This window comes from Myotis lucifugus, unplaced genomic scaffold, assembly GCF_000147115.1.
Source record: "Myotis lucifugus unplaced genomic scaffold, Myoluc2.0 scaffold_291, whole genome shotgun sequence".
NCBI classification, from domain to species: Eukaryota; Metazoa; Chordata; class Mammalia; order Chiroptera; family Vespertilionidae; genus Myotis; species Myotis lucifugus.
Genome location: NW_005871339.1, coordinates 739,411 through 758,100, shown reverse-complemented (window position 1 = coordinate 758,100; position 18,690 = coordinate 739,411). Strand labels below are relative to the sequence as shown.

Sequence of the window (18,690 nt, the reverse complement as noted above, 5' to 3'; positions counted from 1 at the left end):
GCAGCCCTCAGAACAACGCCGGAGGAGGGGCTTGGTCTCTGTGTGTCCACAACCGGATTCAGGAAGGCTCTGGCCTCCGAGGTCTTGTTCTGGCTCCATGCTCAGCCAGTGTGGCCTGCGCCCCGAGGTCCCGTGAGGAGAGTCCTGCCTGGCCCAGCTTGCCCACCGCTGAGAGGAGGGCTGACTCCTGAGCTCCGCAATCCGCCTCCTTCCCTCCATCTGCCCTCTGAGCGCCCAGAGCCACCATGTGCCAGGTGTCCTGCCCCCACTCGCCTGTGGGTTGGGGTGAGGCATCCGCAGTGACCGTCCCTGTGCTGCAGGAAATTAGAAGTAACACTGGGGAGAGGGCAGCCCCCCTACCCACCCCTGCCTGGCTTCCTGTGGTCAAGGTCAGGACCTTGTGGCCTGTGGGCCCTGCCCTAACCAAGGTGCACTCCCCTCACTGTGGGAGGAAGTGCACTGAGCGAAACCGTGCCCAGGTCCTGCTGCTGCTCGGACCTCAGTTTCCCTGTGTGAGGACCCGGGGAGTATACAAGCTGGTTGTGGTGAATATTTGGAGGTTCAGGTCTGTGGCCTCAGGAGGGAGGGCAGAGCTGCATTTGCAAGTCCTGGGGGGATCCGTTCACCTCGCCAGACCACAGCATGGATGGGACGCTTGGGGAGGGGACTCACTGTCCTCTGCTTGGAGCTGCCTCAGCCTCAGAAGTGGGGTGCCATCCTGGGGTCGACTGGACCATGCACCCCGGGGCAGTGCAGTCAGCTGAGGGCTCAGTGGGCACACTCAGGCACCAGTCCAGCCGCCAAAGTTTGGGGTGCCCAGATGGAGAGCTGAGACCAGCCTTGGCCTGAGCCCCAGGGCCCATGATTGGGAGTCCACAAATGGGGGGCCCAGAGTGAACCGAAACCGCTTCTCAGGCTGGCCGCTGCTGTGGCCCAGGAAGCCAGAGAAGCAGGAGTTCTGCTTTCAACCCGTTCTGGAAGAATCAAGGGTTCTGCTTTGACATTTCTGGGTCCTGAGTATAACCTTGGTGGGGAGCCTCAAAAAGACAGGAACTTGGGCAGGGTGGGAGAGGAGTGGGGAGGGCAGGATCCACTCACAGGGTGCACCCCGAGACCTACAGCAGGGACCGCATGCTCTCAGAGCCCTACAGGCCACGGCAGGAGCCACACAGGCCCCACAACAGATAGGTGGGCTCTGGTTTGGGCCTCTGCCACCCTGGGTAGACCCACACCGACTGGGGGCTCTGAGACCTCCCTGGAGGCCCACCACCACCTGGAGGCAGGGTGTTGGCGGCAGGGCGCCCCAGGAACCTCAGAGGCCCGCCCCGGGGGAGAGCATCTGGCATTTGCATTACCTCTAGGGTGAGCTGTGTTGATGTTTGTTTCTGATAAAGAATAGCTCCTTCCTGCCTGCCACCTCCTGGCTGCCGGCTTCTCAGCACCTTCTCCGCTTCCTTGGTGTCAGATAAAAGGTCACAGTCAGCTGCTGGGTTCTCAGACCTGGAGGCCACCCACCCAGGAAGCCCAGTCTCTCTCCCTGGTGTTCTGAAGGGTCATTGCTGCTTTGTGCCCAGGCTGGGTCTGCAGCCCCCGCGACATTCCTTTTCTGGCCCCTGCCCGGTGGGCGGTGGGCGAGAAGGCCCTGCCTCCGCCTCCGAGAACCAGAACAGAACTAGAAGGCCAGGCCTCTGACCCCGCAGCCACATGGTGCCTCTGGGAGCATCAGCAGTGACCACTGCATGAGCCACTTTCCTCGATGCCCTGTCCGCGCCTCCCCCTGGCACTGGGTTTGTAAAGGCGGCAGGTGTACATCAAGGAAAGCAAAATAATGGCCAGCTACAGCTCGTGCCTTGGACAGGCAGGTCACGGCTCTGCATAGCCCGCCCTCGCTCCTCGGTGCAGGAGCACCCCAGGTGCAGAGCGCCTTCTCTGCTGCCGCCACCTGCCCGAGGCTGGGCCTCCCGAGTCTCTGCTCCGAGCTCAGTGCTCAGTTCACTGAGGACTCAGGGAGAACAAAGGGCCCCACGGCCCTGACCCAGGGTGTGTGGCACCAAGTGTGTGTGTGGTAGGTATGCATTTGTTTGTGATGTGTGGGTGTGTGCACACATGTATGCATGTGTGTGGAATATGGCTCATGTGTGTTCTCTGTGTGAACATGCATATGATGGTGTGATGGGTATGGGGGTTTGTACGTGCATGTGTGCACCCATGTGCACTTGTGTGATGTGCATGTGTGGGTGTGGGTGTGGGTGTGGATGTGGGTGTGGGTGTGGGTGGACAAGTACAAGTGGACCCATGTGTGCTACTGGCGTGAGGCCCCCTCTCTGCTCATCCTTGGAGGCCCGGCAGGTCAGGGGTCTGATAGCTGCCTTGCAGGGCAGTCACGAAGACAGGCCTGTGCTGGCCTCGTCCAGATGCCAAACACCTCCCGCAGCAGGGACAGGGCCTCCTGGCTCTGCATCTCCAGGCTCGTGCGGGAGGGCTCCGTGGGTGGTCAGCCCCAGACTCTGGGTGTGAGGACCTGTCCCTGAGACCCGTCCCTCCACAGGAAATGCTGCGCCAGCACGCCCTGCTGCTCACCCTGTGGGCTCTGCTCCTCCTCGGGCCTGGTGAGTTCTGTGGGGCATTCCTCGTCAGGAATGATGGGTCCTGCCCGCCAAGCCCCAGGAGTCCCTCGCTGGATCCTGGCAGACACACCCCCCTGGTTGATCCCATCCTTCCTGGTGCTTCTGCTACCCCTCCTTCTCCTTCCACACCCTGCTGGCGGGCTTGGTCATTTGTCCACCCCGTCCATGGTAGCAGCCCCTTGTGCCAACCGGCTTTGATGAGACAGCACCGGTCTCATCTCGCCCCCAGTCCTCTCCCAGGAGTGCAACAAGTACAAGGTCAACACCTGCCGGGACTGCGTCGAGTCGGGGCCCGGCTGCGCCTGGTGCCTGAAGCCGGTAAGAGCTTCCTTCCTGGCCAGTCCTTCCACCTCCCGGGCTGGACCCCCTTTCTCTGCCTCTGAAACTGCGGGTGCCCAGGACCCTCCCAGGCCCTTTCCTAGCGGGACAGGAGCAGAACCTCTGTGAACAGGTCTCAGGGTGGCTGACTCACAGAGAGACAGACAGACAGGCCCGACCCCTGTCCTAGGGCATCTTGGAGGCTAACCAGAGAGGCAGGCTGTGCTAGGTCAGGACAGGCCCCGTGTGGGCTGCTGCTGGAGGCAGTGGCCGACTGACTGCCCCCACACTCTGATGTGGTCTGGGAGCCTCACGGAGAAGCTATCAGAGATGGGTGTCTCCCCAGGGACTGTCCAGCTCCCCACCTCATCCCCGTATCATAAGGATGCTTGTCTTGAGTGCCAGAGCAAACGAGGAGGGTCAGCCTCTTCAAGTGACCCTGCAGGTCAGCCTCACACAACGCCCACAGCGTGGGCCCCCCCTATTTCTCCTCCTTCTTCGTGACTCCCCTCCCAGAACTTCTCCAGGCCAGGGGAGCCCGACTCCGTTCGCTGTGACACGAGGGTACAGCTGCTGTCTAAGGGCTGTGCAGCCGATGACATCATGAACCCCAGAAGCCACGCTGAGACCACGGAGAACCAGCAGGGGGGCCAGAAGCAGCTGTTCCCACAGAGAGTGAAGCTCCACCTGAGACCGGGTAGGCTTGGTTCGGACTGGGGTTCTGTGGCTGGGGACCCGGGTGTCTTTCAGCCCTGTGTTCTGTGTTCTTTGTAAAAAGGAGGGAAAAATCACCTGGAAAACACCCTTCTATTCCCCTCTCAGAAGGCCAGGTACTCCTGGCCGAGTAAAGGTTCTGATAAGTCCTGCAGCCAGCAGCCCGAGTAACCATTTACACCAGCTTTGTCCAAACCGACTTGCCCCTCACTCTCTCCCATCTGCACGGCAGGTCAGGAGGCTGTGTTCAATGTGACCTTCCGGCGCGCCAAGGGCTACCCCATCGACTTGTACTACCTGATGGACCTGTCCTACTCCATGCTTGATGACCTCATCAACGTCAAGAAGCTGGGGGGTGACCTCCTCCGGGCCCTCAACGAAATCACCGAGTCTGGCCGCATTGGTGAGGTCAACACACTGAGTCCTGCCTAGAATCTCAGCTGGCCCTGCTGCCCACACACCTCCTCCCACCCACGTCCTGAGGGACAGGTGCTGGGGGCTTCATGCAGTGTCCCTGTTTGCATCCTCACCAAGGACATACCAGGGGCTGGCTCTCCTGACACTGCCCCTCCCTCCCTCTCCCTCCGTCTTCTTTTGTTTGTTCTTCAATATGTTTGAAAGACAATAGTCCTACAGTGCTAGTTATTAAAAAACTAAAGATCACAAATGTATATAGACTGCAGAGTAATCACAGTGTTAATGAAATAACCACACACACACACACACACACACACACACACACAGCCCTGACCTCCGGGCCAAGGGGCCTCAGCGCTTGACAAGCAGGGACTCATTTACAAAGTGCATGTGTGTGAGGGAAATGGAACATCTCACCCTCATCGCTGCCTCCCTCCGGGCGGTTGTCTCCATATGTGGGGACACACACACACACTCACATACATACCTAATTACACATGTGCACACACTTGGACACACACACCCCATGGGCGATCTTACCTTCTCCCCCGCTCTGTACCAAGTAGGGAAACCGAGGCCCTTCCACCCTTATGCCCCCCTTCCACCCTCCCCTGCCCCATGGGCTTGGGGCCCTGTCCTCCCACCTCTTCCCACCACCTGGTGCCACCTCTGCCTCCCACACTTACCCCTGCTGTCCCTCAGGCTTCGGATCCTTTGTGGACAAGACAGTGCTCCCCTTTGTCAACACGCACCCCGAGAAGCTCCGGAACCCGTGCCCCAACAAGGAGAAGGAGTGCCAGCCCCCGTTTGCCTTCAAGCATGTGCTGAAGCTCACGGACAACTCCAACCAGTTCCAGACAGAGGTCGGGAAGCAGCTGATCTCTGGGAACCTGGACGCCCCTGAGGGCGGGCTGGATGCCATGATGCAGGTCGCAGCCTGCCTGGTAAGGCCCTGTCCCTGCCCCGTCCCTGGATCTCCCCGATGGGGACCTCAGTCCCACAGCCACAGGAGCCACCTTCACCTTGAGCACCCTTAGGGCACCCTCCAGTCACCCAGAAATGTCACTATTAGTTGTGGTGTGGGGAACATCTTCTCAAGCCTAAATATAAGCAAAGGATCTTGTAAGATCCTGGCGGTTCCTGGAGCAGAATCACCCCCAACCTCCGCCCCTCGGGAAATAAGGGGCGTCCTCTGAGGTTCTACCATGTCCTGTAGCTTAGGCGGCCATGTCTGGCCTGTCCCTCCCCCAGTGGCCTCCCCTGCCCCTGGCTGCCCGCTCGCCTGCGGAGTCCTGCCTCGTCGGCCCACTCACTGGATTTATGATGTAAATAGTACAATACCACCGGCCCCATGTTTTCAACCACTCAGTCCCGACCCTTTGCAAACTGGCTTCCAATCCTCCAGCTTCTCTCGGATTGTCCCTGCGTCGCAGGCACACACATCGTTTGCGTGTGATGTCACAGTGATGACACACGCGTGTGGCGAATGTGCCTGACTCATCTCCCGTTTCGGGGCCCTTGAGTTCTTTGCTCTTTGTGTCTGCAGTGTTTTTACGTTGTGATACACATTTCTACGAGTATTTTCTTTTCCTCTTTGGGAATAGTTCCTTCGGATTTAGGCTCAGGTCTGCACTGATTGGGCCTCAGAGGACTACGTGTTTTCATATAAACAGGCACTGCAGTCCCCTCAGTGTCTGTCCCACACATTCACTGGGCATTTGGGAACTTGTCATTGTAGAGATGTACCTCCAGCCCCAGGCACTGGAGCCTGGACCCGAGTTGAGAAGCTGGTCCTGGCCTGGGCCCTGCCTCTGGGTCATCCCATCTGGAAACCCCCAGGGGGGAGGGGGGCACAGCACTTTGTCAACTCTCCTCTGTGAGGGCCCCACGGAGGAAACCAAGGCAGGTAACCCCGCCTTCTCTTTCTCAGAAGGAAATTGGCTGGCGCAATGTCACGCGGCTGCTGGTGTTCGCCACGGACGATGGCTTCCACTTTGCAGGCGATGGGAAGCTGGGAGCCATCCTGACCCCCAACGATGGCCACTGCCACCTGGAGGACAGCATGTACAAAAGAAGCAACGAGTTTGTGAGTGCCCCTCCCCCGGGGTCCTCGTTGGGAGGGGACATAGCACAAGGGACTGTAGAGGAAACACTGGTCCGAAAGGGGAAGTCTAGGGGTGTCTATAGATCTATCCGGGGAGACCGGAGACCAAGGTCACTCCAGGCCAGCTGAGAGAACACATCTGGAGAGTCAGAGGGGTGGGAAAGGGGGGTGCATCGCGGGCATGAGCCACCACCTTTCACCTGGCCTGCTGCGAATGATGCTCTGCACCCTGAAATCATAAACTCTGGGCGCTGCGAAGCACCTCTGAGATGGTACAACTCAGGCGATCTCCACCCAGAGCCTATAGATGCAGGGGAGGGTGTTGGTGGGTAGATTTCAGGGGTCCACAACTTGGACAGGAAAGAGACATCACCTGAGGTTCTGGTGAACCTCTGCCTGAAACTGAGACTGTCCCTCATTTATGAAAATAAGATGCCCCGTGCTGGGGGTGGTGGGTGAGGTTTTGCCCCTGATAGAAGTCAGAGGATTCCCTGCACCGCACAAGCACAGAGACTCCAAGCACAGAGACTCCAAGATTATGTTCACTCTCGTCTCTACGTTGCATGTCAGGGAGTGGTGACTGGCCGTTAGGTTTTTTCTTTAGGGCACTGATCAAAAGCACGCCATGGATGGTTGTCGGTGCCAATTCCATGCCAACGGGAATCACCACGTGCAAACGGCTCAATTATGATAAAGCATGACTGTGAGGTTGCCCAGGGTGGCCCCTCAGCCCTGGTGTTGCAGCTTGGCCCCCTCGGGCTAGACAGCTCTGCTCGGCTCCAGTCCGCAGTGGCCCAGTCTGCTGAGTGGCTCCGCGCTGCTCAAGTGTTAGCAGCTCGACACAGGGAAACACAGTCTTTGGTGGAAAGCGAAAATGCCTCCGAACCAGCCTAGAGGGGAGCTGACTTATATAGAGAGAAGTCCCTGCCCCTGATCATTGATTGGTTCCTTCTCAGGCAAATGAAGATTCCAAATCCTCACAGTTTGATTGGTCCAAAAAGCACTATCCTGATTGGTCAGAATGGAGCCACTCTGATTGGTCAGGGAAGATGCTGATGGGGATCTAACCGTGTAGCACCAATTGGACCTGGAAAGTCTCAGTCCAACTAGTTGAAACACAATTCTAGGAGCTTCTTTATGAGGACTGCCTCCGATGGCAGGAGCGCAGTGCAGGCAGGAGGGGGTCAGTGGGGGAAAAAGAGGATCATCTGTAATATTTTCAATAATAAAGATGAATTTTTTTTTTAAAAGAGGCAGGCAGTTTAGTACAGGTTTCTCCCTGAAGTGTGTCATGCATGACAGGCCCCTGTTCAGTAATGGCTTCTAGGTTCTGTTTTTAAATTTGAGCCCAGTTACACTAAGAGCCCTTCTTGCAAGTTATCGTTGGGCTCGGTGTCAACATTCTTAACTGTGTTTTGATATAACTGGTTTCCCTCTGAATCCTGCTATTTTATGCATTTGTCAATATCATTCGGAAGAGCTCCATGGACAGCACGTGGACGGGCTCAGCCTCTGGGCCCCACGCAGTCACCTCTGCCGTGGTGTGGGTGGTTGGCCTGGGCAGCTTGCCTGGCCTTGGGCTACCTGACTGGGTGTCTCCTCTTCAGGACTACCCGTCCGTGGGCCAGCTGGCACACAAACTGGCTGAAAACAACATCCAGCCCATCTTTGCTGTAACCAAGAAAATGGTGAAAACCTATGAAGTAAGTGGCCTTGAGGTCTTGAGCAATAGGGCAGGATACAGCCATTTCAGCGTTGCCACAGGCTGAGTTCTGCTTCTGCGTGCGGGGCGGGCGTCTGGGGCAGGAGGCCACGCGGGGCCGTGGGTTTAGGAGCATGAACACTGTGTGGTTAGGGAGTTCGAGGCCTCTTTCTGCCACATGATATTTCCGTGTGGATGAAAGAGGATGGTTTCCCTTGAAATTTAGCGTATCTGTGGCGTACATCTTGGCATTGGTTCTGACATTTTCATTTTGCTTCAACATAGCAAGTGTTGTGGATTAGTCCTGCTTTCTCAAACCACAGCAGAGACCCACAGCTGGCAGGGAGGGAGTGGGTGGTGGAGGCTGGAGGGGGTGGGTGGCCAGGCTGAACGGCCCTCGTGAGCTCCATGGAGGTGACTGGACTCCACTCTGGTGAGTCACAGCAGGCCTTTGAGGCAGGAAATGGACCCAACCATCAATTCTGTAAGAGAAAATGTTGGAGCAATCATCCATGAGTGATGGTGAGACCCTTGAACCAGGCTAAGGCGAGTATGTGGGAGGAAGTGGCCAAAGGTTCCCTGGAGGCTGGCCTCAGGTCTGCCTGCATTATAGGTGCTCGGGCCTGCTAACCCACGGACATAGCTGAACCAGCTGACCCTGGCCTGCTAGAGCAGATTACCACATTATTCCTAACACGATCATTATTAAAATTGAATTACATCAACTCATTGAAATGCTCCAAACTTCCCCCTTCCCCCTGCTTTGGCATATTTCCAATAACCTATGCCCTGATTGTTTCTGCCGGTCATATCTGCGTGGTGGGAACACTGTCTAAGCCACATCTCTCCACAGCTCGATGGTCAGTGATATCGGTAGTGTGAAATCCACCCAGGTGGGGTATTTACACCAAGGAAATTGGCAAATGCTACAACTCAGGGTTTTTCCCCCTGAGAACCCGATGTTAACAATTTACCAGCACACCACTGACCATGCACTGTCTTAACTGAAGACTGTAAGAAATCGGGTGGAGGGGGGGGATGGTTTGAATCATCTTACAGGCAAGAAGGAACCCTCTGGGATGTTGCCAACCAGTAGATGTGAGGTTTCCATGGCCCCAGAGTTCCACCTGTGACCCACCTGGTCTTCTTGCCTTGTAGAAGCTCACTGAGATTATCCCCAAATCGGCAGTTGGGGAGCTGTCAGAAGACTCCAGCAACGTGGTCCAGCTCATCAAGGATGCCTACAATGTGAGTCCCTGGGTGCTTTGCTGGGGGCCAGACACTCAGCACAGATGCCACCCCCCTGCAGGTCAATAAAAGGGTGGTCTGGACAGGAGTGCATTGCAGGCAACACCCTTGGGCCTTGTGAACAAACTGACCCTGGGCTTCCCACAGGGCAGCTGTGTCCTATCGTGTTGATGGCGTGGTATGGGCCACATCTGACCCTCCTCACCAGTGCCTTCCCTGAAACATGGACCCCAGGTTCATGGCCAAAGGTCCTGATGGCCTCACCGAGCCAAGCTCACGGGAGCACCCGATAAACACTGAAGCCATTGACTTTAGTTAGAGCCCCATCGAGGAGGTTCTGATGGCTCCTTGTATGCTCTTGGAGCCGTGTACCCCCAAAACGGGCCCTTCTGCACCCCAGCCACTGCCTGTGGATGTTCCCATATTTTCTGAAATGATGCTCATTCACCATCTTTCTGCCCTCCCCCACCCCCCACTCTGTCTTTCTATTTCTCTATTTCTCCCCCTCTTTTTTTGTCTCTCTGACTGTCTTTCTGTCTCATTCTCTCTGTCTCTCTCCCATGCACTTAAATCGTTTTCCACTCCTACCTGTGCCAGGCACTGGGAATTCAGTGGTGGGTGGGATGGCCAAGCCCCTATTCTCATGGGGTTGTGGTCAGTCTCCATGTTGGTCCTCTCATTGGCCTGTCTTGAGGGCAGGGCCATGGTGTTGGTAACCCCAACACTTGCTGCACGGACACAGGACCAAGCACCTACCCAGCTCTCAGTGTGCCTGTGAGCAAAGGGAGAGGGATGCGAAATGGGAAGGTGTGCAAAAGCCATCGCCTGGAAAGGCCTGGGGATAGCAGAACGGTCCTCCTTAATCAGCAGCCACTCTTTGCCCACAGAAACTCTCCTCCAGAGTCTTTCTGGATCATAACAACCTCCCCGACACCCTGAGAGTCACCTACGACTCCTTCTGCAGCAACGGAGTTTCGCAAATGAACCAGCCTAGAGGGGACTGTGACGGCGTCCAGATCAACGTTCCGGTGAGGTTCCATCCCAACATTCCCCCAGGGACAGCTAGAAGGAAGTGCACCCAGGTAAAAGGGAAGGGCTCAGGAACAAGTCAGGGGCAGGAGCCCAAGGTCCACCAGAGGTCCAGTTCCCTTCCTTTAAAATCCCCGCAGAGGCGAAATGGTGTAAGTTTACATCTTACCTGTTCAGGGCGAGCAGGTGGGGCACTTAGCACCGTCCTTGGCAGGAGCATCCTCGTTATCAACACCAAAGATGTCCCTAGTGTAGCCCTAATGACCGCGAGGTCTGCAGCGCCCCCTGGGAGCAGACGCTGGAACAGCGTGTCCCCTGAGAGAAGGGCATTCCTTTCACATACTACGAGTCTGGGTTGGTTTTCCTGATTTAGGGTTTTGTTTGTTTGCTGAAAACATTAAAGCATGGGCCAAGCAGATGAATAGAAATAAGCACTGGCTTATTTCCCTCCTCGTATTTTAAATTTATTATGACCACAACAATTAAATTTTTCTTTCACTGGCTGTGAACTAATATTTAGCAAAATAGTTGCTTATATTACATTTTACAACATGACATGAGGATTTCTTCAAACGTTACTTACTAAATGTTACCTGTGAATTTTTACCAAAATATCTCCTTCTTGCCCTATGTGATTCACACGGGAATTTACTCAATCCTGGGATTGGCTGCTTGCTTCTTTTACACACATTTTTCCTGACATTTCTGCTTTTTGTTAATGTACCTACCGTCTGGAATTTCATTAAAATTGATTTGGTGGTGCCTTTGCTCTCTTTTTAAAAATATATTTTTATTGATTTCAGAGAGGAATGGAGAGGGAGAGAAAGACAGAAACACCAATGATGAGAGAGAGTCATTGATTGGCTGCCTCCTGCATGCATGGAGCCCACAACTGGGGCATGTGCCCTGACCGGGAATCGAATCATGACCTTCGGGCTCATGGTTGACAATCAACCACTGAACCACGGCTGGGCAGGGGGTGCCTTGCTCTCAACAAGCCGGTGCTCCCTGAAGCTCAGTGCTGGTGATCACTTCAAGTGTGCGTGTGGCTGGTGGGGACTCTGCTCTGTCCCACTCCGTCCTCCCAGGCATGATCTTGACCCTTTATTCAAGGTCAGAACACAATTCTGCACTCAGAATTTAGGGCCTCCTGTGGGATTCGGGCACCTTAGCATGCTGGACTTAGGGACAAAGTATATGTTCTCTACAAAGTCATTTTAATATCCTTTGGAATGCTTGTGCGATAGAAACTATCCTAAGAACCATCCCCCCGGCCCAGGTCCCAGCCAGAGACGGGGGTCAGCGGGTCAGGGAGCCCCATGCGCCTGCTACCGCCCTGCTCCAGTATCTCACCGTTTTCTCATCTCTAGTTCCAAGTTCCAGAGAAACCCCTAGCGTTCAGCGTTCTCCCCTTGCCCCAACCTCCATCGACTCCCTCTCGGGACCCTGAGGCCTGCATCCTTCATGCCTGGAAGCAGGGTCCTGACCTCTCCTGCGCCCTGTTGTTCCCCACACAGGTCACCTTCCAGGTGAAGGTCACGGCCACAGAGTGTGTCCAGGAGCAGTCATTTGTCATTCGGGCGCTGGGCTTCACAGACACGGTGACCGTGAGCATACTTCCCCAGTGCGAGTGCCAGTGCAGTGACCGGGTGCAGGACCGCAGCGTCTGTGGTGGCAAGGGCTCCGTGGAGTGTGGCATCTGCAAGTGAGCCAGCCCCGCCCCCACCACCCACCCCCACCCTCTGGGGCAGGAGCCACCCACAGCAGCAGAGGGCCCTGGGGGAGGAGTCCTGAGCGGTGTCCCTCCCGGTCCAGGTGCGATCCTGGCTACATGGGGAAGAACTGTGAGTGCCAGACTCAGGGCCGGAGCAGCCAGGACCTGGAAGGAAGCTGCCGGAAAGACAACAGCTCCATCATTTGCTCGGGGCTGGGGGACTGCATCTGCGGGCAGTGCGTGTGCCACACGAGCGACGTGCCCAACAAGAAGATCTTTGGGCAGTACTGCGAGTGTGACAACATGAACTGCGAGCGCTACGATGGCAAAATCTGCGGGGGCCTCGGTGAGTTCTCCGTGGTGGTGCTGGGGACAGAGGGACAGACAGACCCCCAGGAGCAGGTCCCGGGTTTGGGCCCTGGTGAGTGGAAGGCCAGCTGGGGGGGGCTGGCCCGGGGCGGGGGGGGGGGGTCAGGGATGACTCTGCGGTGACCCCGCTGTCTCCCAGATCGTGGGGAATGCCGCTGCGGCAAGTGCCTCTGCAAAACGGGCTTCGAGGGCTCGGCCTGCCAGTGCCAACAGTCCACAGACGGCTGCCGCAAGGGGAGGTCCGTGTGCAGCGGCCGCGGCCAGTGCCTCTGCAACGTGTGCCAGTGCGACAAGAACTACCTGCTGCCCTTTTGTGAGGAGTGCCCGAGCTGCCCGTCACCCTGCAGTGAACACATGTAAGTGCTCCCTCCACCGGACCGGTGCACGTGCCAGCTCCCAGCAGAAACCCACCGCCCGGCTGAGGCCCCAGGGGGAGGTGGGGGCCTTCCGCATGCCTGCTGCTGTCCTTCAGCTCCGGGTCGCTGCCCATCTTGGACCCCATCTGTCAGGCTTCCAGGTCTCAGGGGCTCTGCCCACCTCCCTCCCCAGAGCACCACCTCCTCCCCCAGCCACACAGGCACCAGTATCAGCCCCACAGCACCCAGGACCAGCCCCACCTGCCACCCTGGTGCCCAGACTCTGGCCCTCTCTCATGCTTCACACCATCTCACTCCCGGTTGCCCGCATGCTCACACAGTGGCTCTCCCACAGCTTCTGTGCCGAGTGCCAGAAATTCAACAAGGGCCCCTACATGAAGAACTGCACCGAGGCATGTCAGAAAGTGATAGAGTCGAGAGAGACCCCTCATCCGGGTCGGTCCAATAACCCCAAGCTGACCCGGAAGTGCAAGGAGCGGGACTCGGAGGGCTGCTGGCTGACCTACACCCTGTGGCAGTTGGAGGGGAGGAACACATACGAAATGCTCGTGGACGAGATGCGAGGTGAGGCCCTGCCAGGTGGGACATGGGGGCTGGAACTCTGGCTGCTGCGCAGAGCCCTCTCCTTGTGGGAAGGCCGACTGGCGGGGTCAGGAGGGCGGCCCAGACTGTGGTCCGCCTGCCCCAGACCCTCTCCCCGTCTCTGCCTCCTGGTGCATGACGGGCAGTGGGTGGATTGTGCCCTTGGCTCAAGGGGGCAGGACGCCGCTGGAGGGAATTCATGACCCAAGCTGGTGGTCACCCACGGACACTGACCCGGTCCTGGAGCCCCGTCCAGGGACAGCTATGTGGCCTGAGGTGGACAATCTGCATGCTCAGAGCTCAGCCCTGGAGTGGGGGTCCAGGGGCCCTGAGGGACCAGGTGCTGCATTTCCCAAGCGCTGCTCACTGTCCGCTTGCTCAGCTCGGGGTCAGTACCAGGCCCCAAAAATGGTGAAGGACATGGAAACACCAACCCTGTCATCACGGGTTTCATGTGCAATGGGTTTGGACCCCCTCCACCAACACCTCAGAACACTAGTGCCATGATGAGGAGGGAGGGGGGCCTCCGGCTGGGGACCCAAGGTGCAAAGGCCACGTCAGCGGATGCTTCCTGAGGTCAGAGGTTAACACATTGCAGCTCAGAGCAGAGGATGAGGGCGTCCAGACATGGGGGACAGAGGGTGTGCCGTCAGAGGCCTGTCATTCGAGGGTCCTGGGAGCCCTGGGAGGCCTTCGGGTCTCTTTTCAAACATAGTTGGAAGCCCTTAGCAGAATTTCAGGAGCGTGAGGGACACGCCTGAACCGTGTTTTCAAAAACCAGACGCAGACCCGTCGGGGAGGAGGGGCAGGGCGAGTGAACATAGGACTTCGAGGAGCCGGGTGGACACAGACCTGGATGGGCTGCTTGAGGTCCAGTGGCTAAATGTGAAGATGGATGGGGTGGGTTGGGCTGGGTCCTGGAGTATTGAGAACAGAGGAGGGACCTGCCCATAGATGGAACATGGGGACCTCATCAGGAGAAATGAGGGGCAGGGGCAGGATCCACAGGCCATGACAGGTGGTGGGTTAGGTTAATTTCCAGGAGGTACATGGGGTGACAATGACAAAGCATATGTGGGATGCTGGGACTTACGGTAAACAGTCCCATGGGATGGTTTAAGGTAGCAGTTCTCAACCTGTGGGTCGCGACCCCTTTGGGGGTCGAACAACCCTTTCTCAGGGGTCGCCTAAATACATCCTGCATATCAGATATTTACATTACGATTCATAACAGTAACATTACAGTTATGAAGTAGCAACGAAAATAATTTCATGGTTGGGGGTCACCACAACATGAGGAACTGTATTAAAGGGTCGAGGCATTAGGAAGGTTGAGAACCACTGGTTTAAGGGCTTTAGACAAGCAGCATGGGGAGCCCACAAACTCTCAGCACCCCTACCCTGTTCCCTCTCAAAGAGGCTGAGGGGACACAGAGCTGGGATGCCCAGCCGCTCGCACGACTGCACATGGGCCAGCAGTGCAGCGGCCCTTGCAAGACTGAGACCTGCTCTCGGCTCCCTTCCCTACAATGAGCCCTCGTGTGGCCTCAAGAGCACAGCCTGTTCACAACCCACGTCCCATCCATGCTCTGCCCTGGTTGGCTGGTAACCTGGGCCCTCTTTCTCTGTAAACAAGAGTCCTCACAGTTGCATTTGGAACTGCATGGCCTGGCCTTGTCCCCAGCCTTGCCTTGACCCGGAGTGGGTCAGGTTGTTCGCTCAACTACCGGTGGCTGCAAGCTCTGTCCACCTGAGCACTGTGTGGTGACCTGGGGGGCGGGGGGGGGACACACGCATGAGGCCTGGTAGCTGGGGAAGGCCTGACACGCGGTGTGCATGTGCTTCCTCCTCACCTTAGAGTGTCCAAAAGGTCCCAACGTAGGCGCCATCGTGGGTGGCACCTTGGCAGGAGTCGTGCTGATCGGCGTCCTCCTGCTGGTCATCTGGAAAGCCCTGACCCACCTGACTGACCTCAGGGAGTACAAGCGCTTTGAGAAGGAGAAGCTCAAGTCTCAGTGGAACAACGTGAGTGGCCAACCCCGGGGGCCCGAGGCGGCTGGTCCCACGTGGAGGGTCTCGCCCTCCGGCCCCTATGTAACCCCCTCACGTGGCTACCGCCTGTCCCCCATCCTCAGAGCTGCTGAGTGCAAGCCCTGCCAATGGGACTAGAACCTGCAGGAAGGTCACCCCGATCTAAGCTCTTCCCTTCCCTGCACTCACAAGTCTCATTTGCTTTTCTCACCAGGATAACCCCCTTTTCAAGAGTGCCACCACGACAGTCATGAACCCCAAGTTTGCTGAGAGTTAGAGGCACTGGAGAAGATAAGGTCGTCTGAGCCGACCTGATGGAATCACCCCCAGACCATGTCTCCTCCATCAGGCTGACTGACTGTGACCCTGCTCCAAGGACGTGGCTTGCAACGCCTGACAATTTCATCTATTAACTAGAAATCCACTCTTACTTTCTGCCCTCAAAATGACAGATACCCCCTGGCCGGTTTTCCTTAGTTGTTAGAGCGTTGGCCCATGCACCCAAGGGTCATGGGTTCGGTTTCTGATCACAGGCACATACCTTGCTTGCAGGTTTCCCAGCCCCGGTAGGGGCCATGCAGGAGGCAGCCAATTGATGTCTCTCTCTCTCTCTCTCTCTCTCTCACATCAATGTTTCTTTCTCTCTCTCTCTCTCTCTCTCTCTCTCTCTCTCTCTCTCTCTCTCCCCCTCCCTCCCTCCCTCCTCCCTCCCTTCTACTCTCCCTGGAAATCATTGGAAAAAATATCCTCAGGTGAGGATTAAAAAAAAAAAAAAGACAGATATGATAGGGTGATTATGTGGACTCCTCAGGAGACACAGTTCCCCCTTCTGGCTGGTACGGCTTCTGACAGAGACTTGCAAAAGGGAGGGATCGCTGGAGTCTTATGAGGTTCGGTCCATGTTTTCCTGTGTAAACATGAGGATGGTGGTCTGATGAAAGGCGGTAAAAATATATTTATAGTTGCACTTATCAGGGTATAAAATCACACCCATTGATCCCACTGTTCTGGGTTGCGGGCACATCCCTGGTAGGAGATGTGCAGGAGGCAGCTGATCGATGTCTCTCTCATCGATGTTTCTAACTCTCTATCTCTCTCCCTTCCTCTCTGTAAAAAATCAATAAAATATATTAAAAAAAAAAAAGAAAACATTAATAAACTTTCCTAGACTCTCTCCATGGGAGCTTGCTCTGCAGGCTATGTCCTCCCTCCCCCACCCCACTCTCAACACGCTTAAAGGGTTCATGTCAACTTCAATCCCTGGCCCAGGGTTCGGCTTTCTTGTCTCCTTCCTCACCCATTGGCCATGCGTGCAAGGCCTTTCTTGGCCCCAGTCCCTGCCCCACATGGAAGCAGATTTCAGAAGACATGGGGCAGCCCCACCAAATAGGGTCCCTACAGAGCCTGAACAGGGGCGAGCAAGCCCAGAAGTGAGCATCCCTTACCTCTTCTCCAGGTCTTACCTGCTCTTGGGGGGCAAGGAGTATGGGGAGCAAGTGAGTTTCAAGTGAGTGGTTTTTCCCTAGCCATCTCCTAGGGGTACCTGGAAGTCATGGCTGATCAGTGCCATTTGGCCAAGTGAACCAGCCAAACCTGTGTACTTACCGTCATGGCCTTATCCCAGAGTGAGAACCAGACACGTGGGCACCTGCCAGTTGGCACCATGTCAGCAGGTCTGGGTGTAGCCAGTGAGAGCCCGTCAGGGTGGGGAATCCAGGGGTCCCGGGAAAGGGCCAGGGTCTCCCGGACTTTAAAACCCTCTGCAACATTAGCGTTTCGTGTCACTCATCTCCATGTCGCACAGACAGGAGAGATGATGGATGTGGACACGGGGTTGTGAATTGTGAGTCCACAGTCTCACACATAAACATACTTTCAGATAATGTTAGTCCTTACTCTCTTCTCTGGAAACGTATAGTTCTTTATTACAATCCCAGCGTAACTCTTGATTTTTAAAACATCCATTTGTTCATAAAATACTAATGGAGCATGGCTAAGTGCCTGTCACCGTGAGGAAAACATGGACAAACACGGATACATTCCTGCCCTCAGGGAGGTGCATGCAACACATAGCCAGGAAAAAGTTGCAAATGACATGTGCTGGGAAGGAAAGCACGTGACAGACTTAGAGTGAGATTGAAGGAAACGGGATCCCAGACGGCAGCAGAGTAGGTGGAAGTTACACTCACCTCCTCCCAGGACCAACCTGGAATTACACCTAAAGTATAGATTAGAACAATCAGCCTGAATAAGCAGCTGAGGACCAGCGAAGCAAAAGTCTTATAGCCAAGGAATTACAGGAGAAGCCCCTTGGCAGCTGGTAGGAAGGGCAGAGACATAAAAAGAGCTGGCCCCCCACCCACGTGCAGCAGGTGAGCATCTGGAGGGTCATCTCAGCTGCAAAGGGAGCCCCTAAGGAGCTTGGCGTCTCAACCCCACACCAGGATCCCCAGCCCAGAACACCAGGTCCGGGAAGAGGAGCTCAGGTAACATCTGGCTGTGTCAATCAGTGGGAATTCCGTCTGCCGGGGGGAGACAGAGAGTCTGCTAGAAACCCAGTGACTACTCACCTTGACCATGACTTAGAGACTGGTGATCAATTCATCCTCTGAGGTTACTGCCCATTACTGGTTTAATACAGAGCCCCTTTTTCCTTCATGGGAGGGTGGTAGGGGGTGTGACTGAGAGGGGATGGATGTGTGTGGGTGAATGGTCAGGGATCAGGGTGCCTAGGGCAGGGCTCTGGGGAATTGGGGGGGGGGGGTTCAGCGATGAATGGCCCGCCAGCCAGGGCAGCAGAGGGTTGGGGGGTGTCTTTCTTCCAGGCGGGATTCTGGCCAAGTATTTGCTCTGAGTGGCCCTCAGGATCAAGCTAGGAGAGGCTGTGGCACAGTCAGTCCCTGGGGCCACCTTCCAGGGCTTGTTCACCTTTTTAGGGTCAAGGCTGCGGCAAACCCTCTACTCTTCCAAATACCACTCACAGCTGTGCAGGCAAATTAAGAGACAGTGACCCTAGCCTACCCAGTGTGGTTCAGCGGTTGAGCATTGACCCATGAACCAGAAGGTCACAGTTCCATTCCCAGTCTGGGCACATGCCCAAGTTGCAGGCTCCATCCCCAGAAGAGGGCGTGTGGGAGGCAGCTGATCAATGATTCTCTCTCATCATGGATGTTTCTCTCTCTCTCTCCCTCCCCTCTTCCTCTCTGAAATCAATAAAAATATATTTTTTAAAAATACAGCGACCCTAGCACAGACCCTACCTTTCAGCCGCGCAGGGGCACTGACCCACAGGGGGCGCTCCTCGCAGCCCCCGCCTTTCCGCTGCGCAGGCGCACTGAGCCCCGCTCGCGTCCCGCAGGGAGGCGGGAGCACCCTCCGCCAGGGGTGTGCCCGAGGGCGAGGGGCGGGGCGAGTTGGGCTCGCGGCTGCGCACTCGCTAGTGCCGCCCGCCCCGCCCA

The 18,690-nt window shown here is 56.3% G+C and overlaps 1 protein-coding gene across 1 annotated transcript in view; it reads left to right on the top strand.

Moving 5' to 3' along the window:
* ITGB2 (integrin subunit beta 2) overlaps window positions 1-15,838 on the top strand; it is a 28,224-nt gene extending 12,386 nt beyond the window's left edge. Inside the window, exons 3-17 of the mRNA XM_006099922.3 lie at window positions 2,549-2,609; window positions 2,857-2,945; window positions 3,462-3,642; window positions 3,892-4,062; window positions 4,779-5,020; window positions 6,007-6,162; window positions 7,788-7,883; window positions 9,041-9,130; window positions 10,018-10,158; window positions 11,677-11,864; window positions 11,975-12,219; window positions 12,382-12,598; window positions 12,954-13,183; window positions 15,060-15,226; window positions 15,447-15,838. Coding sequence (XP_006099984.1) covers window positions 2,549-2,609; window positions 2,857-2,945; window positions 3,462-3,642; window positions 3,892-4,062; window positions 4,779-5,020; window positions 6,007-6,162; window positions 7,788-7,883; window positions 9,041-9,130; window positions 10,018-10,158; window positions 11,677-11,864; window positions 11,975-12,219; window positions 12,382-12,598; window positions 12,954-13,183; window positions 15,060-15,226; window positions 15,447-15,509 — 2,337 coding nt within the window. The 3' untranslated portion in view covers window positions 15,510-15,838. The remainder of the gene's footprint in view (window positions 1-2,548; window positions 2,610-2,856; window positions 2,946-3,461; window positions 3,643-3,891; window positions 4,063-4,778; window positions 5,021-6,006; window positions 6,163-7,787; window positions 7,884-9,040; window positions 9,131-10,017; window positions 10,159-11,676; window positions 11,865-11,974; window positions 12,220-12,381; window positions 12,599-12,953; window positions 13,184-15,059; window positions 15,227-15,446) is intronic.
* Window positions 15,839-18,690: the final 2,852 nt, after the last annotated feature.